This window comes from Dunckerocampus dactyliophorus, chromosome 21 (assembly GCF_027744805.1).
Source record: "Dunckerocampus dactyliophorus isolate RoL2022-P2 chromosome 21, RoL_Ddac_1.1, whole genome shotgun sequence".
Taxonomy (NCBI): Eukaryota; Metazoa; Chordata; class Actinopteri; order Syngnathiformes; family Syngnathidae; genus Dunckerocampus; species Dunckerocampus dactyliophorus.
This window is the reverse complement of record NC_072839.1, coordinates 13,254,715-13,269,447: the sequence shown is the minus strand read 5'-3', so window position 1 is coordinate 13,269,447 and position 14,733 is coordinate 13,254,715. Positions and strand designations below refer to the sequence as shown.

The following is a 14,733-nucleotide window of genomic DNA, read 5'->3' as shown; positions in this document are numbered from 1 at the left end:
CGGACGTCATACTTTATGTTTAATCCGTGCTAAAGTTACAATTATTTGTTTGTCCTTCAATACTTTAAAAAAACGTAACGTGAGATACGCCCCCTTTTCAGGTGGACTGGGCGAGCTGGCGCCATAGAAAGTGCACGCGCAATATAACAAGAAATAAGATTAATATTACACCGTATGCTGATCTATATGATTGGTTATCATCATTGAATTAAATATCACATTTTAGGAAAGAAACGGTGATTTTTAATGTCTTTAAATTAAATTTTTTGCTTGATTAAGGAAAAAATGTGAAGCGATCCAGTCCATGTTTAAAAAAGAGCAAAATATCATAGTTCAAAATTCATTCCTTCACAAGGTCAACAGCAAGCGTAGAATGAGGTTGTTTTTCACTCTTCACTTTCCGGTCACCTCAATTTTGAATTAAAATCATTCATTTCATTTTGAGCAAGGAGAAGTCTGTTGGGTGTTGGGCTGAGTAAAATGATCCATGATGTCGCTTTGCTTTATGGGGGCGTGGTCAGGTTGCTAGGCAATCAGATGTCTGTCACCGATTCATACTGAGATTTAGGTGCTACAAGTAACACCAAAACTTGTGTGTTTGACCTTACGACGCATCAATGCCAGCCAGGAGAAACAAAGTTGGCGTTTTGGACGGTTTTGATGTTGAAAACCCCCACAAAGGTTGGTCGAGTCAGCTAGCTCGTCAGGTTCCTGGAAATTCATTGAAATGGTTTCTTCCTCCTGTAGAGAGGAGGACGTGCGGCCTGCTGGGGGTCTTGTTGACTCTTCTGTCAGTGGGCTTCATCATCCTCACGTTCCCTGTCACAGCATGGACGTGCGCCCAGGTGGTCCCACAAGGAGACATTGTTTTGTATATCATACAGAGCGCTGTTTATAATATTTTGACCCAGTCTGTCTCGCACGGTCAAAACAAGATGTTTTGTCTTTCAGGTGATCCAACAGTACGAGCGTGCTGTCATCTTCAGGTTGGGCCGTGTCGTTACTGGACCAGCCAAAGGACCTGGTATCAGTTTTTTACTTGACTTTATTAGCATGTAGCAAAATGACAGCGTCTTATAATTTGACCTCCAGGCCTTTTTTGGTTCATCCCCTGGCTGGATAGCATCCACAAAGTGGACCTGAGGACCGTCTCATTCCACATGCGACCACAAGAGGTCAGCAGTCAACGTGAGCGCCAAGTTCTTTTTTTTTAATTAATAGTGATGTTTTCCTGCTGCCGCCAGATACTGACCGCTGACGGTGTGTCGCTAAAGGCGTCCGCTGCGGTGTTTTACCAAGTGGTGGAGCCCTCCCTCTGGGTGACACGTGTAAAAGACGGCCACTTGGCCACGCATACGCTTGCTCAAACGGTACTGAGGGCCACGCTGGGCAAGCACACCCTGGCGGAAGTCCTGACCCAAAGTGCACGACTGGCGAGGAAGCTTAAGGTGCACCAGCAAGTCAAGGCTAATGTTGCTACTGTTCCACTCAAGTCCAATAGGTGGCGGTAAAAACGGTTGAGGACTCTGAATGCTAATACTATTGATTAATGCTATTAGGATGCATGCAATACCTGTTTTCTCATGCAGGAGGCGCTGTGTGCTGCTTCCTCAGAGTGGGGCGTCTGGGTGGAGCGGGTGGCCTTGATGAACCTGAGCCTACCTGCTGGTCTGCAGCGTTGTCTGGCCTCAGAGGCCGAGGCGTCCAGGAAGGCGAGAGCCAAGGTACCAGAAAAGAACAGTCTGTAGCGTACCTTTAGTAGTAGACCACAATCTGTCAGTCTGGTGCCCGACAGATTGGTGTTGTTGGGTCTGCCGGCCCACTCTGACCTGACACCACCATCTGTGTGCGGGCTGAGCCGCCGTAGGTTCAAAGGAAGGTCATGTGACGGTTTCAAGTCATGATGGACATGAGTGGAAGATGTACTGTAGTTGAAAGTAACAGTGTTATGTTTTGTGTGTCTAAGATGATAGCGGCCAAGGGGGAAGCAAAGGCGTCTCGAGCTTTAAAGGAGGCGGCGTCCAATCTCCCTCCCGTGGCGCTCCACCTGAGGTACCTGCAGGCTTTATCCTCAGCACCGAGCAGCACCAATGTCCTGGTGGTCTCGCTACCTACAGAACTAATGGACGCCTTCATCGCCAACAGCCAGCGGTTCTGTTAAGGAACCACAACTGCAAAGCAATCGATATGTTTTGGGGGTTGTTTTTTTCTAAATTAACTTGAGTGCCTTTTATTTTGAAAGCGCCAAAACCTGCAGGTATGAAGTGTTTTAGCTGCACGGAGCAGACTGCATTGTGTCAATCATTTGCGGATAAATGAAGTTTCCATTCAAAATAAGATCAGACCCACGTCTCTGGTGTTCTAATCTCTTCCACGCTGCTCTCCCATGTTTGCCAAGTCATGTGACTGATGTTTGTGAGTGTGTGTTTATGTGTGTGTGTGTGTGGGGGGGGGGGGGCAGGCTTCCACTAATAAGCTCTTAGGCAGCCAGAACATTGTGACCTTTCCCTGATCCATTACCTGGCCCTCCACAAGTTCTGGGCAAACTCCTCAAGAAGACCTGAAGAGTGTCCCAGCATGTTGACTTCATGCAGATCTCACAGTGCCAGCTGCTTTGATGTATTCCCAGCATGCTGCGAGCTAAATTACATGTCGGTGCCGGTTCTAGAGGGCAGGGCCGCCTTGGGAAGCTATTAATAACCCTCACAGCCACTCATCAGGGACGTAGATCACTGCAGGACCACCAGGCGAGTTCTCCCTTACTATCTGGACTTATTTTGTGGACCACAAGACCCTTAATTGGACAGGCCTAAACCAAACCCGACAAAACCGTAGCGTGTCATACCTCCAGCTACCAGTAGGGGCGTGCTCGGACTTGCTGCGATTGGTCTGCAAAATAAGCCATGTGATTAGCTGACTTCCACTCTTACATCCCAAGTCATTTTAGCTCCTCCCACAAGGAGCCTTCCCTCCCTTCTTAACCAGCAGGCTCAGCCCGACCTTCTCAGGAACGCCACTCGCTGTCATTCCCTGAGAGACTCGGAAGGATGCTGTCCTGCAGACACCTGGGTCTGCTGGGAGTCCTCGTGCTCTGCCAAGGTAAGAGTCCACTTTTTTGGGACACGACTTAACTAGCAGTCCTACCTGATTGATCCTAAAAACATTCCCACCACATGCGATCTAACTTCTTAAAGAAGTAGTAAAGCAGTCATAATAAATAACACAGTTTGGAATTGCTTCCATTTCCCGCCACTGGCCCCGCCCTCCTGCGTTGATTGACAAAACTAATCACCTGTTGCGTCGAGGGATGAGGCGTTTTTATAGCAGACTGATCCGATTGAGGGCAGTGTCGCACCCGAGTTCCTCCAGTGTCCCATAAAACGTACTAGAAACTGAGACTTTGGATTGTTGTTCATCTACTAAGGTTTGTCTATTCTATTACCATGTCAATACGTGGAGTTAAGCTATGGAAGAGACTGACCTATAAACTGAACGTACCACAGTAGATGCCAGCCAGCACGAGCAATGAATACGCCCATAAAAATGTCTATTTTGAAGATGAAGCGAGTGAATATTTTAACACCAAGAGTCGAGTTAAGGTTCAACTTTGGTCTTTTTGTTTATCTGGAAGGTTCCTTGTCTTGTTTAGGCTTCATTGACCTCTGACCTGGTCAACTGTGTGTCCGTATTGTGTCTGAATCAATGTATTTGTGTTCTTCACTGCTGTTTAGCCCCCAAAAAGGCATCTTGTCAAAATCAACAGCCAAATGTGGTCATACATGTCGTGTTTGGTTTGGTTAAAACAGGGGTGTCCAAAGTGCGGCCCATGAGCCATTTGTGGCCTGTGGCACATTCTAAAAATATAATTTAAGAAGAAAAGTAAAAAAAAAAAAAAAGTACAGCAAAAATGTAAAAATCAGCAGCACTTTTACAAGAATAAAGTCAAAATAATAAAGATAAAAATTGTGTTATCTAATGAGAAAAAGTTGCAATCTTATAAGAATAGCATAATATGAGGAAAATTAATGTTATTTTAGTAGCATAAAGTTGAAATATGAAAGAAAAAATGTGTTTTTTTTTGTCGTAATGTCACGAAAAACAAAACAAATAAAGTTGTAATTTTTGGAAAATTAAGTTACAGAAAAAGTTAAAATGTTAGGAGAATAAGTCAAAGCATTATGGGAATAAAGTCATAATTATGAGACGAAAACTTACAAGAAAATAGAAAAAAACCCTTCAGAAATTATAATAATGAAAAAAAAAACGAGAATAGACTATAAATATATAGTATATACTAAAATAATGTCATTTTAGTAGCATACAGTTCAATTATTACAAAGTGTATTTAATAAATTATATTACACCTTTTTTTAAGGTGTCATATTATGAGAAACAAACAAAACACAATTTTCAAACATTGGGGCAGGCTCCTCTGGGGGGGTGCGGTGAACTGTCAAGGGGGGTGTGCGAGGCAGGGAGTACTTTCAGTGTTAGTGCAGACCTGCCAACATGAACAAATAGACTTCAAATAGACTTTTTCACCAAGATTACTGTATACCCGACTTGTAGTCATGTTGTCCACATTCCTGGTCCAGGCTGGGAGGACCCGGGTGCTGACGATCCTTGCGACAACTTCACCGACCTGAACCTGTCCCACTGCTTCATGGGCACCAGTCTGTACGTGCGCCTGCTCCTCTACACGCGCTCCAATCTGGACTGCGGCCGCGAACTCCACCACCACCTCTTCCCTTCGCAGCCGCTCTTCAACCTCTCCCGTCCCACCGCCTTCATCATCCACGGCTACCGCCCCACAGGGGCGCCGCCCATCTGGATCGACCACCTTGTGCGCCTGCTGGCCAGGCAGGAGGACATGAACGTCATCGTGGTGGACTGGAACCGGGGGGCCGCCAACCTCAACTACCTCACTGCCGTGAGCTACACCAGGGACGCGGCCTACAACCTGACAGGGTTCATCATGAGCATGCAGGTGAGACTTCACGTGCGGACGTGATGGCAAATGGGAGCTCATGTAAGTAAAGATGGAATGTGTCCTTAGGAGGAAGGAGCCTCGCTGAGTTCAATTCACCTCATTGGGGTCAGTTTGGGGGCTCACCTGGCTGGGTATGTGGGCGCCAACCTGAAGGGAAAGCTCGGACGCATTACAGGTAAAAAAAAAAAAAGAAAAAGTGGACTGTCAGGTAAATACTCTGAAGGAAACTAATCTGACATGAACTCTGTTTTCCCGCTGTCTTGTCATTGGCTGGCTTTTTGCTAGCAACCACCAGTGTATTAGATATTGTACTTGTTTAGTATACTAGTAATAAAATATATTACATTTTGGAAGTAGCTCGCCCAGTACTGTAGGATTACAGCATCTCCTCTGTTTGCTTGTGGTCCAGGTTTGGACCCGGCGGGGCCCCTCTTCACCAGCGCCACTCCAGACGACAGGCTGGACCCTTCGGACGCCATGTTTGTTGACGTGCTGCACACGGACATGGACTGTGAGTTGTAAACAAACCTCTATTAGCGCACACTAATCATACACAACACTCCAAAAGCTGAACCAGTTTTGCAGTCACACACGCTCCCTAATTTCTGTGCTGCAGCTTTTGGCTTGCGAGGCGCCCACGGTCACATTGACTTCTACGCCAACGGGGGTGCGGACCAACCGGGGTGCCCCAAAACCATATTTGCCGGTAAGCACATAAATACACACAGTCTTGACGGCAGCATGAACCCCCTTCTCCACCCGACAGGGAAGTCTTACTTCGTGTGTGACCACCAGCGGTCAGTGTTTTTGTACTTGTGCGCGCTCAACCAAACCTGCAGCCTTACCGCCTACCCGTGCGCCTCCTATGCCGACTTCCTGGATGGGCGGTGCATGCAGTGCGAGGCCTTTAAGCCCGCCCCTTGCCCTCAACTCGGTGAGCAATACAAATGGCGTACTGTATTGCAGTTTTGAACTCCGAGTTGACACTTTTCTTCTCAGGTTACGATGTCAGCAAGTGGCGTGAAAGCCTCCTGCGTTTGGGGCAGACCAAAGTGTTCTTCAGCACCACAGCTACCCTCCCCTATAGAAGTGAGTCACATGACCTTTATTTCAATTCACAATTTGGATTTTCTTTTAAAGTGCTCGTTCTACGTATGTGCCAGAACTCAACTACAGGGTGGACATGGTGACATGGAACCAGTACCTCCGTTGGGGGGTGGTCTACATCCGCCTGCACGGTGGCAGGACCTTCACTGAGGCCCGCATAGACCAGTCAGTATCCCTCTAGTTCTAATACATTCATCCAAATTAAAAGGGACACTACGTAAATGACATCATTCTCATCACGCCTCCCTCCACAGCAAGCTCCTGCGCTTCGAGCAGTTCACGTCCACGCGTCTCCTGGCCCAGTTCGACGAGGACCTGCCGCATGTGCAGAAGATCTCCCTACGCATCAACACCGGCAATGTGATCGGCCCACGCTACAAAATCAGACTGCTGCGGATACGACTGACGCCGCTGGAACAGCCAGAAAGGTCAGCAGAACAGGAGACCGCCTTGTGACCTGCAGGGTGTCATGTTTTTATTGTGACTTATGTTTCGTGCTCCATTAGGCCGCTGATGTGCCGCTTTGACATAATCATGGAGGAGAACACGGAGGTGGCGTTCAGGCCGTTGTCGTGCGAGTCCCACCTTTAACCGGACGCCCCCGCCTGGACCGCCCCTGGGCACTGCCGCCTTCTCACCCTTCACAGGAGACTTCTGTGAATACAGGAAGCCACATTGCACGGTGTATACGTCAGTGGACCAAAACTGGGCTATGTTTCAATTTGCACACTTGCACTTCATTTGAGGGTAGTTAGGGTCCATCACTGCACTCTCACCATTTGAGGGCAACATCCGGGTACTCCATGCATTTTGTAAAGGCACTCAAAATGTTACGTGTGGAAGTGCAGCAATTGAAACAGCACCCAAGACTTTTTACCTCATGGACGCTTGTAGGAACAAACTTCTTGCCAACTTAGGCTGCATTTTTCACTAAGTTTTATTTTCTATCATGGGTTTTACAGGTTCTATTTTATGTATTTTTTTTTTTTTTTTTTTTACTTCGTTCGTGCCTTTTGTCATCACTTCCTGTGTGTGTTGGGGGCTGAGTTAAGCGCTACAAATGTATCTTTTATCGTTTACAAAACACCACACAAAGGCTGAGGTGATTTGTTTGTTTTTTTTTTTTTACTCCTGACATGACATTTAAATGTGTCAGACCTAAAGAAACTAGATCTGCTAACAGCTAACGATTTCAGTGTTATCTTGTCAAATGGGTGGAGTAACACAGAGCGAGAAGATACAACAAGGAAGGGGGAGACACGAAAACAAAGACAGCAGGTGAAGCAGACAAAACATGATGACAGCCGCTTGTTGGCGTCTTCTTGAGCGGGTCGGCGGACGCTGTTCAGAGCCAACGATGGGGGCCGTCACCAGCTGGGACCTGTGGGTGGCGGCGACACACACACACACACACGGGGAAAAAAAATTCAGGTTAAGTCAAAGAGGCGGCAACTAATGCGGGTCAGCACTCAACCACAAAAGCGGCGGAGGATTTTTTTTTTTTGTTGTTGGCCTTGTGGGCAGCGACGAGCAAGCGGAGGAAATAGGATTTGACGAGCTCGACAGTACAGGTAACCAGTCACTAGGTCAAAGGTCAAAGACACTGGATAGGCTATTACACAACCAAGAAGCAGAAAAAGAATTCTAAAAGCAACCCGCTGAGCCGCACCAGGTTGACGGAGAAGGAGGAAGGTTAAGTTAGAACTAATTAAGGTCCGACTGTCTTGCAAGTAGCCACCAGGGGGCAGTAACATCACTCAAACATACTGCAAATGCTGGGATTATAGCTGCAATATTTACCGACACAGCAAGGATGAAGGGGTGTTAATTGAAGGAGTAACTTCCTCTAGAAGCCGTCCGATCAGGTTGTATTGATTTGTCTTCTTCCAAGTTTTAGGACACTGTACCTGAGATTACTCTCAAAGAACTTGTCTTGTTTATTTTAATTATAAATGGCGAATGGATGGAACTTAAAGCTGACGCGGACCTCCTGTACAATCTAGCGAGATTGAATTCAATAATGTTTCTCACCTTTATCATAGTGCTGGCCCTTTCTTTGGCCCCATGGCGGGTTATTTAGCAGACGCACTCAAAAAAAAAATGCACGAGCAGTGAGTCAGCAACACGTAGGGTGCTTTAGATGTGGCAGCAACAGAACCAATGTTGTAACGGCATTTAAGAGCAAACATCTCGGCCAGCTTTAAGTGTGGAGATTTTCACAACAACCTGAGTAGCAACATTTTAAAGTGCATGCAGAGGTAGATAAAGCCGTTGGTTGTTGACCACTCGTGGACACTTCAAATGCGCCTACTGCCGGTGCCGTTGCCAAATTAATAAAAACACTACATCAGGGGGTTGCCTACAGCCACAGCCATAAATGCCAGGTGTTTTCATTTTTATCCATGCTAATTAGATAGACACCCGGCAACTATTGAATAAAAGGTGTTAATTGGAGCATTGATGTCTATAGGTATAGCTGGTGTGGATTGTTCTAATAAGTTACCTGTGTTGTTGTTGTGGTTCTGGCCCCCCATGGGTTGCCGGTTCCTGTACCTTTGTGGCGGTCCGACGTTCATTCTGGAAGGAGCTCCTCCTCTCCTGGAACTCTAAAGACAGAAGGTCAAAGGTTGGAGGCCCATGTGACACATGAGGTCCAGTCAGCTTTCAGACTCACCGTGTTGGCATCCCATCTGTGGTCCTGCACTTCTGGAATCGTCACATCATCGCCGCCGAACTTGACCGTGCTGAGCGCGCCTCGCTGGCTGCTTCCTGGTATGGTGATGGTCACGCCATCCAGACGCTGCTGTCGCCGCCGCTCCAGATCGTGCCTCAGGTCGCCCGGTCCATGCATGGGCTGCTGAATGCAGACGTGGCGACATCATGTCTACTGATGTCTACTCAAGTCTGCTGATGAATGAGAAGGCAGGACCAAGTTTGCTTACGTGGGGAAAGAGGTCGTCTTGAGGCTTTGCTGACATGTTCGAGTTGAAGCTGCAGAGAGACGCCACAGACTCAAGTCAAAGTTGAAGATAACAAAAACAGCATTCAGACATCAGGGTGGGCGGCGTACTTGTTGGATGAAAACCTCTGGTCCAAAGTCATCCCCGCACCCTCTTCTTCACAGTGGCCTTTTTGGGGCGCGGAGAAGCGTTTGTTCAGGGTGATGCCTTCACCTTTAAAGTAGAGCTCTGCAGGAAACAAAGAAAGTAGATTGGGACTTCCTCTTATGCATCCAAAGTGCTGCCATGAGACACACGCTGACCTTTGACATGATGCACCAGTGTAATAATTTCCTGCGCAAACGTTCCAGTGTGCACGGTGCCGTCCTGTTTGCTTCTGGATGGCTCCGTCATGGAGGGCAAGAAGTCCAGACGCTGGCGTCCCACGTTGACCAGGTCTAGAGAGAGCTGGCGATCTGCAGAATAACACAGCGTGCTGCTGCGAGGGGTGAGGGAAGGTCGAGAAGGAAGCGGAAGATTCAAGGAAGAAGGGGATAAGGAGAAAGATGTGAGGAAGGATGAGATGGGGGCTGCATGGGGGTGTGTTCAAACTTATTTACCACACCGCTAGGAAAGGATTTTGAAGTTCGTTCACCGGGTTGAGTTGTTAAAAAAAAACTTCACTGCTCACTGAAGACAAAAAAAAACAAACAAACAAAAAAAATGCTATCCTACTTACCTGACTAGGTCAATACTTCGACCTAGTGTTCCTACACAAACTAACCCACGCACACATGCTTGAGCATAAACAATCGGGTGAACGTTTAACACAGGTTCTGCCATCCATGCTTGATGTACTTTCATGTGAGGCACGTTCGCCTACAGTTTTCAACCATTTGCTTCTTGGCGGCTCGGTGGCGTCTCCCGCCGAGACTTCTCCTCCTGATGTGGAACAAACAACTTCCACCTTTTTGGGACACATTTTCTTTCCACGCTGGAATGCTTCTCTTTCATGTGCTTCACCTTTTTGGGACAACTTTTCTTTCCACGCTGGAGCGTTTCTCTTTCACGTGCTTCACCTTTTTGGGACACCTTTTCTTTCGACACTAGAGCAGTTCTCTTTCAGGTGCTTCACCTTTTTGGGACACCTTTTCTTTCGACACTGGAGCAGTTCTCTTTCAGGTGCTTCACCTTTTTGGTAGACCTTTTCTTTCGACGCTGGAATGGTTCTCTTTCAGGTGCTTCACCTTTTCTTTCCACACTGGAACGCTTCTCTTTCAGGTGCTTCACCTTTTTGGGACACCTTTTCTTTTGACGCTGGAACACTTCTCTTTCAGGTGCTTCACCTTTTCTTTCCACGCTGGAACGCTTCTCTTTCAGGTGCTTCACCTTTTCTTTCCACGCTGGAATGCTTCTCTTTCAGGCGCTTCACCTTTTTGGGACACCTTTTCTTTCCACGCTGGAACGCTTCTCTTTCACATGCATCAAGGAGAAGCAAATCAAACATCTTTCGCCGACTCTCGAGGTAAACGGTGGCACCACATCAGGCGAGTTCACTGCAATCCCTTCTTCTTAGAGCTCATCTTAAAAAGTGAGTGACACTTGTTTCATGGCTGTGATGTTCCTCCTCTTGTCCCACCTCCTGCTGTCATTCATTTAAAAGGAAAATCACGGTGATGTAACCAAACTTCAAACATGAGTAGAAGTCCTTTTCTTTTCTGCTTCAAATGTGAGGGTTATTTTACCTCACATTTGCTAGTACTGCTTTGTTATGTCTTCATGTAGACATGTGGTCAACTGCTTTAAATCAGTCAAATAATATTGCTGGTGATCCAATCAGTGAATGACACACATTTTCCTTCCTGGTTCTCCTCAAGCGCAAGGTCTAAAGATGCTGTTGTGCTTTGCATGATGACTGCACTTAAAAGCATTGTCTTTGAATGTAAAGTAGCAGCCTTATAACATGTGGACATCAGTGTTTCCATTGTTGTGTACTATTCCTTTCAGAAGTTCCTTTCTGCTTCTTGATTCGGCAATGCTGCGCAATGTCAGCCTTGCTCAAAGTCCTCTGTGAAGCAACCAGAACAAATGCTTTCTGCTCTTTTCGGCACCATCATGAATGAGATGGCTTCCTGGTTGTCAAATGGCCGCTTGCAAGCAGTGGCAGCGCATTGGTAGCCATATCGGACCAGCGTCATCCCGCTCAGTCTTTCATTCCCAAGCAAAAGGTTCCATGTTGTGGAATAGACTGAGCCAATGGCTGAGTAATAAGTGCATTGCACATTCCCGTATAAGAAGCAGCGCTTTGACACTGATTCCCACGCCGCCTTCAGCTACTCCTGATGATCCGTGAATGTTGACTTCCTCCTTGAACATTCTTTATCTCCTTCTACATTGGCTCCTCTTTTCTCCTCTTTTTCTTCTTCCTCCTCATCCTCCTCCTCTTCCACATGATTCCAAATCCCGTTCCCGTTTAGCCTCAAGTCATCCAAGTGGTTGCAGGAGCAGAAGCAGTCGGATTCTTGTGCACCATTCCTTCTTAGATGTGGTTCCTCACAGCACTTGCATTGAAGCGAGCAAAGATGTGTAGAATTCCCATAAATCCAGTAGCAGGCCAACTTGAAGATGATCCATGCTCTTCCATCACTTTGGGTGGTTCATGTGACGTCATGAGGAAACGTGAGACGACATCACACCACATGAGATGTTTAACAGGTGGTCAACGTTCCAATTCTGCCACATGCTGTCCTCCTAATCGTCATTCCCGATGTCGAACTCTCTGCTCATCCATCTCCCCGCCACGTCATTCCCTAACTGCTTTTCCCTTTCCTCTTCCTGTGTAGTTTTTACTCACAAGAAAGGTTCAAATCAAACTAAATACATTACCTTGCGTGTGCCGGTCGGCTCATGTCCACTTTAATGGTTAGCGTTTCCTCCGTTACCACCGTCATGTTTTTGGACTTTTTATCCTCCAAGCCATCAAACGGCCAATTCTGCTCCTTTCCCGGGTTGTCCCTCGCCAAGTGTTGCTTTAAACTCGCAGGCCTGATCTGCTCCAAGTGTCCATCTCCTTCTGTCCAGCTTTGCTCCTCCTCCTCGTCCTCGTCCTCCTCCATGGCATTTGAGTATTGAGCTTCCTCCTGAGGTATGAATCCCACTCTCTGATCCTTTCGAGCATTTCCATGGTATCCCCGGGAAAAGTGGTGAAAGTTTGGCCGGTACTTTGGGGGTCCGACGTTTCTGACATGGTTGTGATCGAACCTCTCTCTCGCAGAATGAGGACCACACCTCCCTCTAAGGTTTGCGGGACCATGTCGTCTGGCAAATCTTGGGACGTTTGCCCGCTCTTGTGGTGGTGGGCTCCTCCTGCTTTCATAGTCTCCCCTCCAATTTTCTGCAAAGGAGCGTCTTCGGGAGTCTTCACGGACATCGGGCTTGTTATTTGACGTCCTGAATCCCTCCTGTGAGGAGCTCCGTGGACCAGACTCTCTCTGCTGGTTGAAGACATGGTCTCCGTGATCTAAATGTTCCTGCTGGGGTGGCTTCCAGCTGTCTTGGTTGTAGTGATCGTGGTCAAAAGCAAGTGCTCCTGATCCGTGAGCATCTTTATGGGGAGGACCCCCGCGGTGGTCTCCTTCAAAGGCTGGTGAGGAGCGCTGTTCACCAAAGACCTTGTTTTCCCGCCTGAACCTGCGACAGCGAGAGGAGGCGACACATTAGCGCTCACATTCATGAAAAGTCAGATCAACATGTACGTTTATTTTAGGACAGGAAAGAAGACGCAGAAGTTTGGTGAAAGAGCACAAAGACAAGAAGTCCGGAAGCTGATTTCTTGCTTCCCTTTTTTGTGTCAGTTAGCTTCAGATTTACCCGCTGTGATGCTGGGGCTCCATTTCTCTTCTTGCCCTCTTCCAGGGGGGGCTCATCTCTTGGTGCAGATCTTCTCTTGGTCTGCTTCTGTGGGGACCCTCAGCGTTCTTCTCTCTTCTGCCTCCTCTTTGCTCATCTGACCTGACAGTGGGGCTGACTCCTCTGAACCGCCCGCCTCCCTGCCCCCATTGCTCTCGCCTCCAGTCCGGTGCTCCTTTTGAATGATCCGAGTGAGAATTTGGAGCCTGGTGGTCCATTGGGAACCTCGAAGGGGAACATGGTGCCCAACCCCTATTACTAAAATGCATGTCTTCTCTTCTTTGTCTATCCGCATCTGATCCTCCGTCACGCTGGGTAGAAGATCTTGGGACACGGCGGTCCATCGCATCACGACGAGGTGATGGCCTCCCGCGGTAATACCCATCGTCATCCTGGTGACGCCAAATGGGATCCTGTGGAGAGGGAGAGGCTCTTCTCTGGCCTTCCGGGATCATGCCCTCACGGAACCTGTGATCTTCATCTCTGAGAGTGGGACTCCAGTCAGATCGACTCTTACTGTATCCTGCAAAGCCTTTGTAAGATCCACGGTCGTTCCATGGGGGCCTCCTGGACAGGAAATATTGGAAGATTGCACATTAGTACGTTTGTAGAACATGTGACATAAATTTAGGTAGGTGCCAGTCTATCTACCTGCTTTGAGGTGGCGAAGACCTTGGTCTTGACATTTCGTCAACCTTCTAAGATAAGAAAAAAGGTGTCAACACAATACAGGTGGAACAACGCAGACACCTGTTACATCTCTCCAAGAGCTGTAAAGTACACAAACTTGACACCAAATGAAGTAGTAGCTCATTCAGTGTGCAGTTTGGCTACAGCTTGCTTCATTGCATGTACACATACCTGCTGATGGCAACAGAGCTAACGTTAGCACCACCGTTGCATTGACTTATTTCACACACGTTGTCAACAGTTTCCCATACATTCATTCATGAATAATTTGGACCGCTGCAAATAGATTTGGCGCTACCTTTTCGCCCTCGCACATAAACACACTGTTTGTGAATGTAGTTTGTCCTTCCAACTCAGCACAGTAGATGGGCTTCTTAACGCACCTCATACGCACCTGTATTGCCAGAGAATAAGGTGCCAACTTTGTGTTACATTTAGCAAGGAATCAGATCCCTCTAGGTTATGTCTTTTGTTTCTTAACATTCTTGTTTTGCTTTCATGATTTTTGTTGCTCACTTATTGTCTCCCACAGAATCCATAAAACGTACTAGCAAATGTGTCGTGGCAAACTATGCAAATTAGACGATGGCGTCTTCTCGATCCCACCGCCACAAATGGATGGCAGTCCTGTGTGTCGTGCTGTTTTAAATTACACAATAGCAGTTTCAACCAAGCTCTCAAGCACAATGCTACTAAAACACGTTTGATAAGCTAACTTGCGTCTTACCTACGTCTTCAGGCAGCCCCGTGTAGTTCAAGCAGCCAAAACCTCAGCTAAAGCAACAATAGAGATACACACAAACATCACAATAGGACACTACATCATTAGGTTGACAGCCCTATTAACTGACACACTCAGACAATTTCACGCCAAAATTGCTGGTTTTACTGCTTAAATTATCATATAAAATGGCTGAGTGCGGGCCCGTATTGTATGACGCAGCCTTCAGCAAGCGCGACAAACAACCACTTCCTGTGCAAGCTCGAGGTCTGTGGTGCGATGCAAAAATCGATAGTAGCGATACTAATGGTAGTGTCAGTATATGACCGATGCTAGCGTGATAAGATCGATGTTTTTTAGTAGTTTTCTGTTTATGT

At 47.2% G+C, this 14,733-nt stretch overlaps 3 protein-coding genes across 4 annotated transcripts; 2 read left to right on the top strand and 1 right to left on the bottom strand.

Moving 5' to 3' along the window:
* Positions 1 to 617: 617 nt before the first annotated feature.
* Positions 618 to 2,218, top strand: zgc:112408 (uncharacterized protein LOC550260 homolog). The gene is made up of 7 exons (XM_054766390.1): positions 618 to 681; positions 748 to 845; positions 952 to 1,024; positions 1,093 to 1,175; positions 1,245 to 1,448; positions 1,590 to 1,724; positions 1,967 to 2,218. The coding sequence occupies exons 1-7, from the start codon at positions 618 to 620 to the stop codon at positions 2,159 to 2,161; spliced, it is 852 nt and encodes a 283-aa protein (XP_054622365.1). The 3' UTR covers positions 2,162 to 2,218.
* Positions 2,219 to 2,988: 770 nt separating this feature from the next.
* Positions 2,989 to 14,388, top strand: lipib (lipase, member Ib). 2 transcript variants are annotated; one of them, XM_054765521.1, is made up of 10 exons: positions 2,989 to 3,099; positions 4,596 to 4,987; positions 5,057 to 5,165; positions 5,400 to 5,501; positions 5,607 to 5,696; positions 5,757 to 5,924; positions 5,990 to 6,079; positions 6,154 to 6,262; positions 6,352 to 6,525; positions 6,604 to 14,388. In XM_054765521.1, exons 1-10 carry the CDS (start codon positions 3,048 to 3,050, stop codon positions 6,686 to 6,688), a joined length of 1,371 nt encoding a protein of 456 aa, XP_054621496.1. In that variant the 5' UTR covers positions 2,989 to 3,047; the 3' UTR covers positions 6,689 to 14,388. The 2 variants fall into 2 exon arrangements, with proteins under 2 accessions (XP_054621496.1, XP_054621495.1); XM_054765520.1 differs by having other exon boundaries at positions 5,607 to 5,924.
* zgc:112982 (uncharacterized protein LOC503771 homolog) lies at positions 4,315 to 14,618 on the bottom strand. The gene is made up of 10 exons (XM_054765522.1): positions 14,363 to 14,618; positions 13,597 to 13,643; positions 12,907 to 13,512; positions 11,923 to 12,726; positions 9,360 to 9,532; positions 9,168 to 9,285; positions 9,040 to 9,088; positions 8,772 to 8,954; positions 8,601 to 8,703; positions 4,315 to 7,478 (listed from the first exon to the last, which is right to left on the bottom strand). The coding sequence occupies exons 2-10, from the start codon at positions 13,629 to 13,631 to the stop codon at positions 7,465 to 7,467; spliced, it is 2,085 nt and encodes a 694-aa protein (XP_054621497.1). The 5' UTR covers positions 13,632 to 13,643; positions 14,363 to 14,618; the 3' UTR covers positions 4,315 to 7,464.
* Between the last annotated feature and the right edge of the window lie 115 nt (positions 14,619 to 14,733).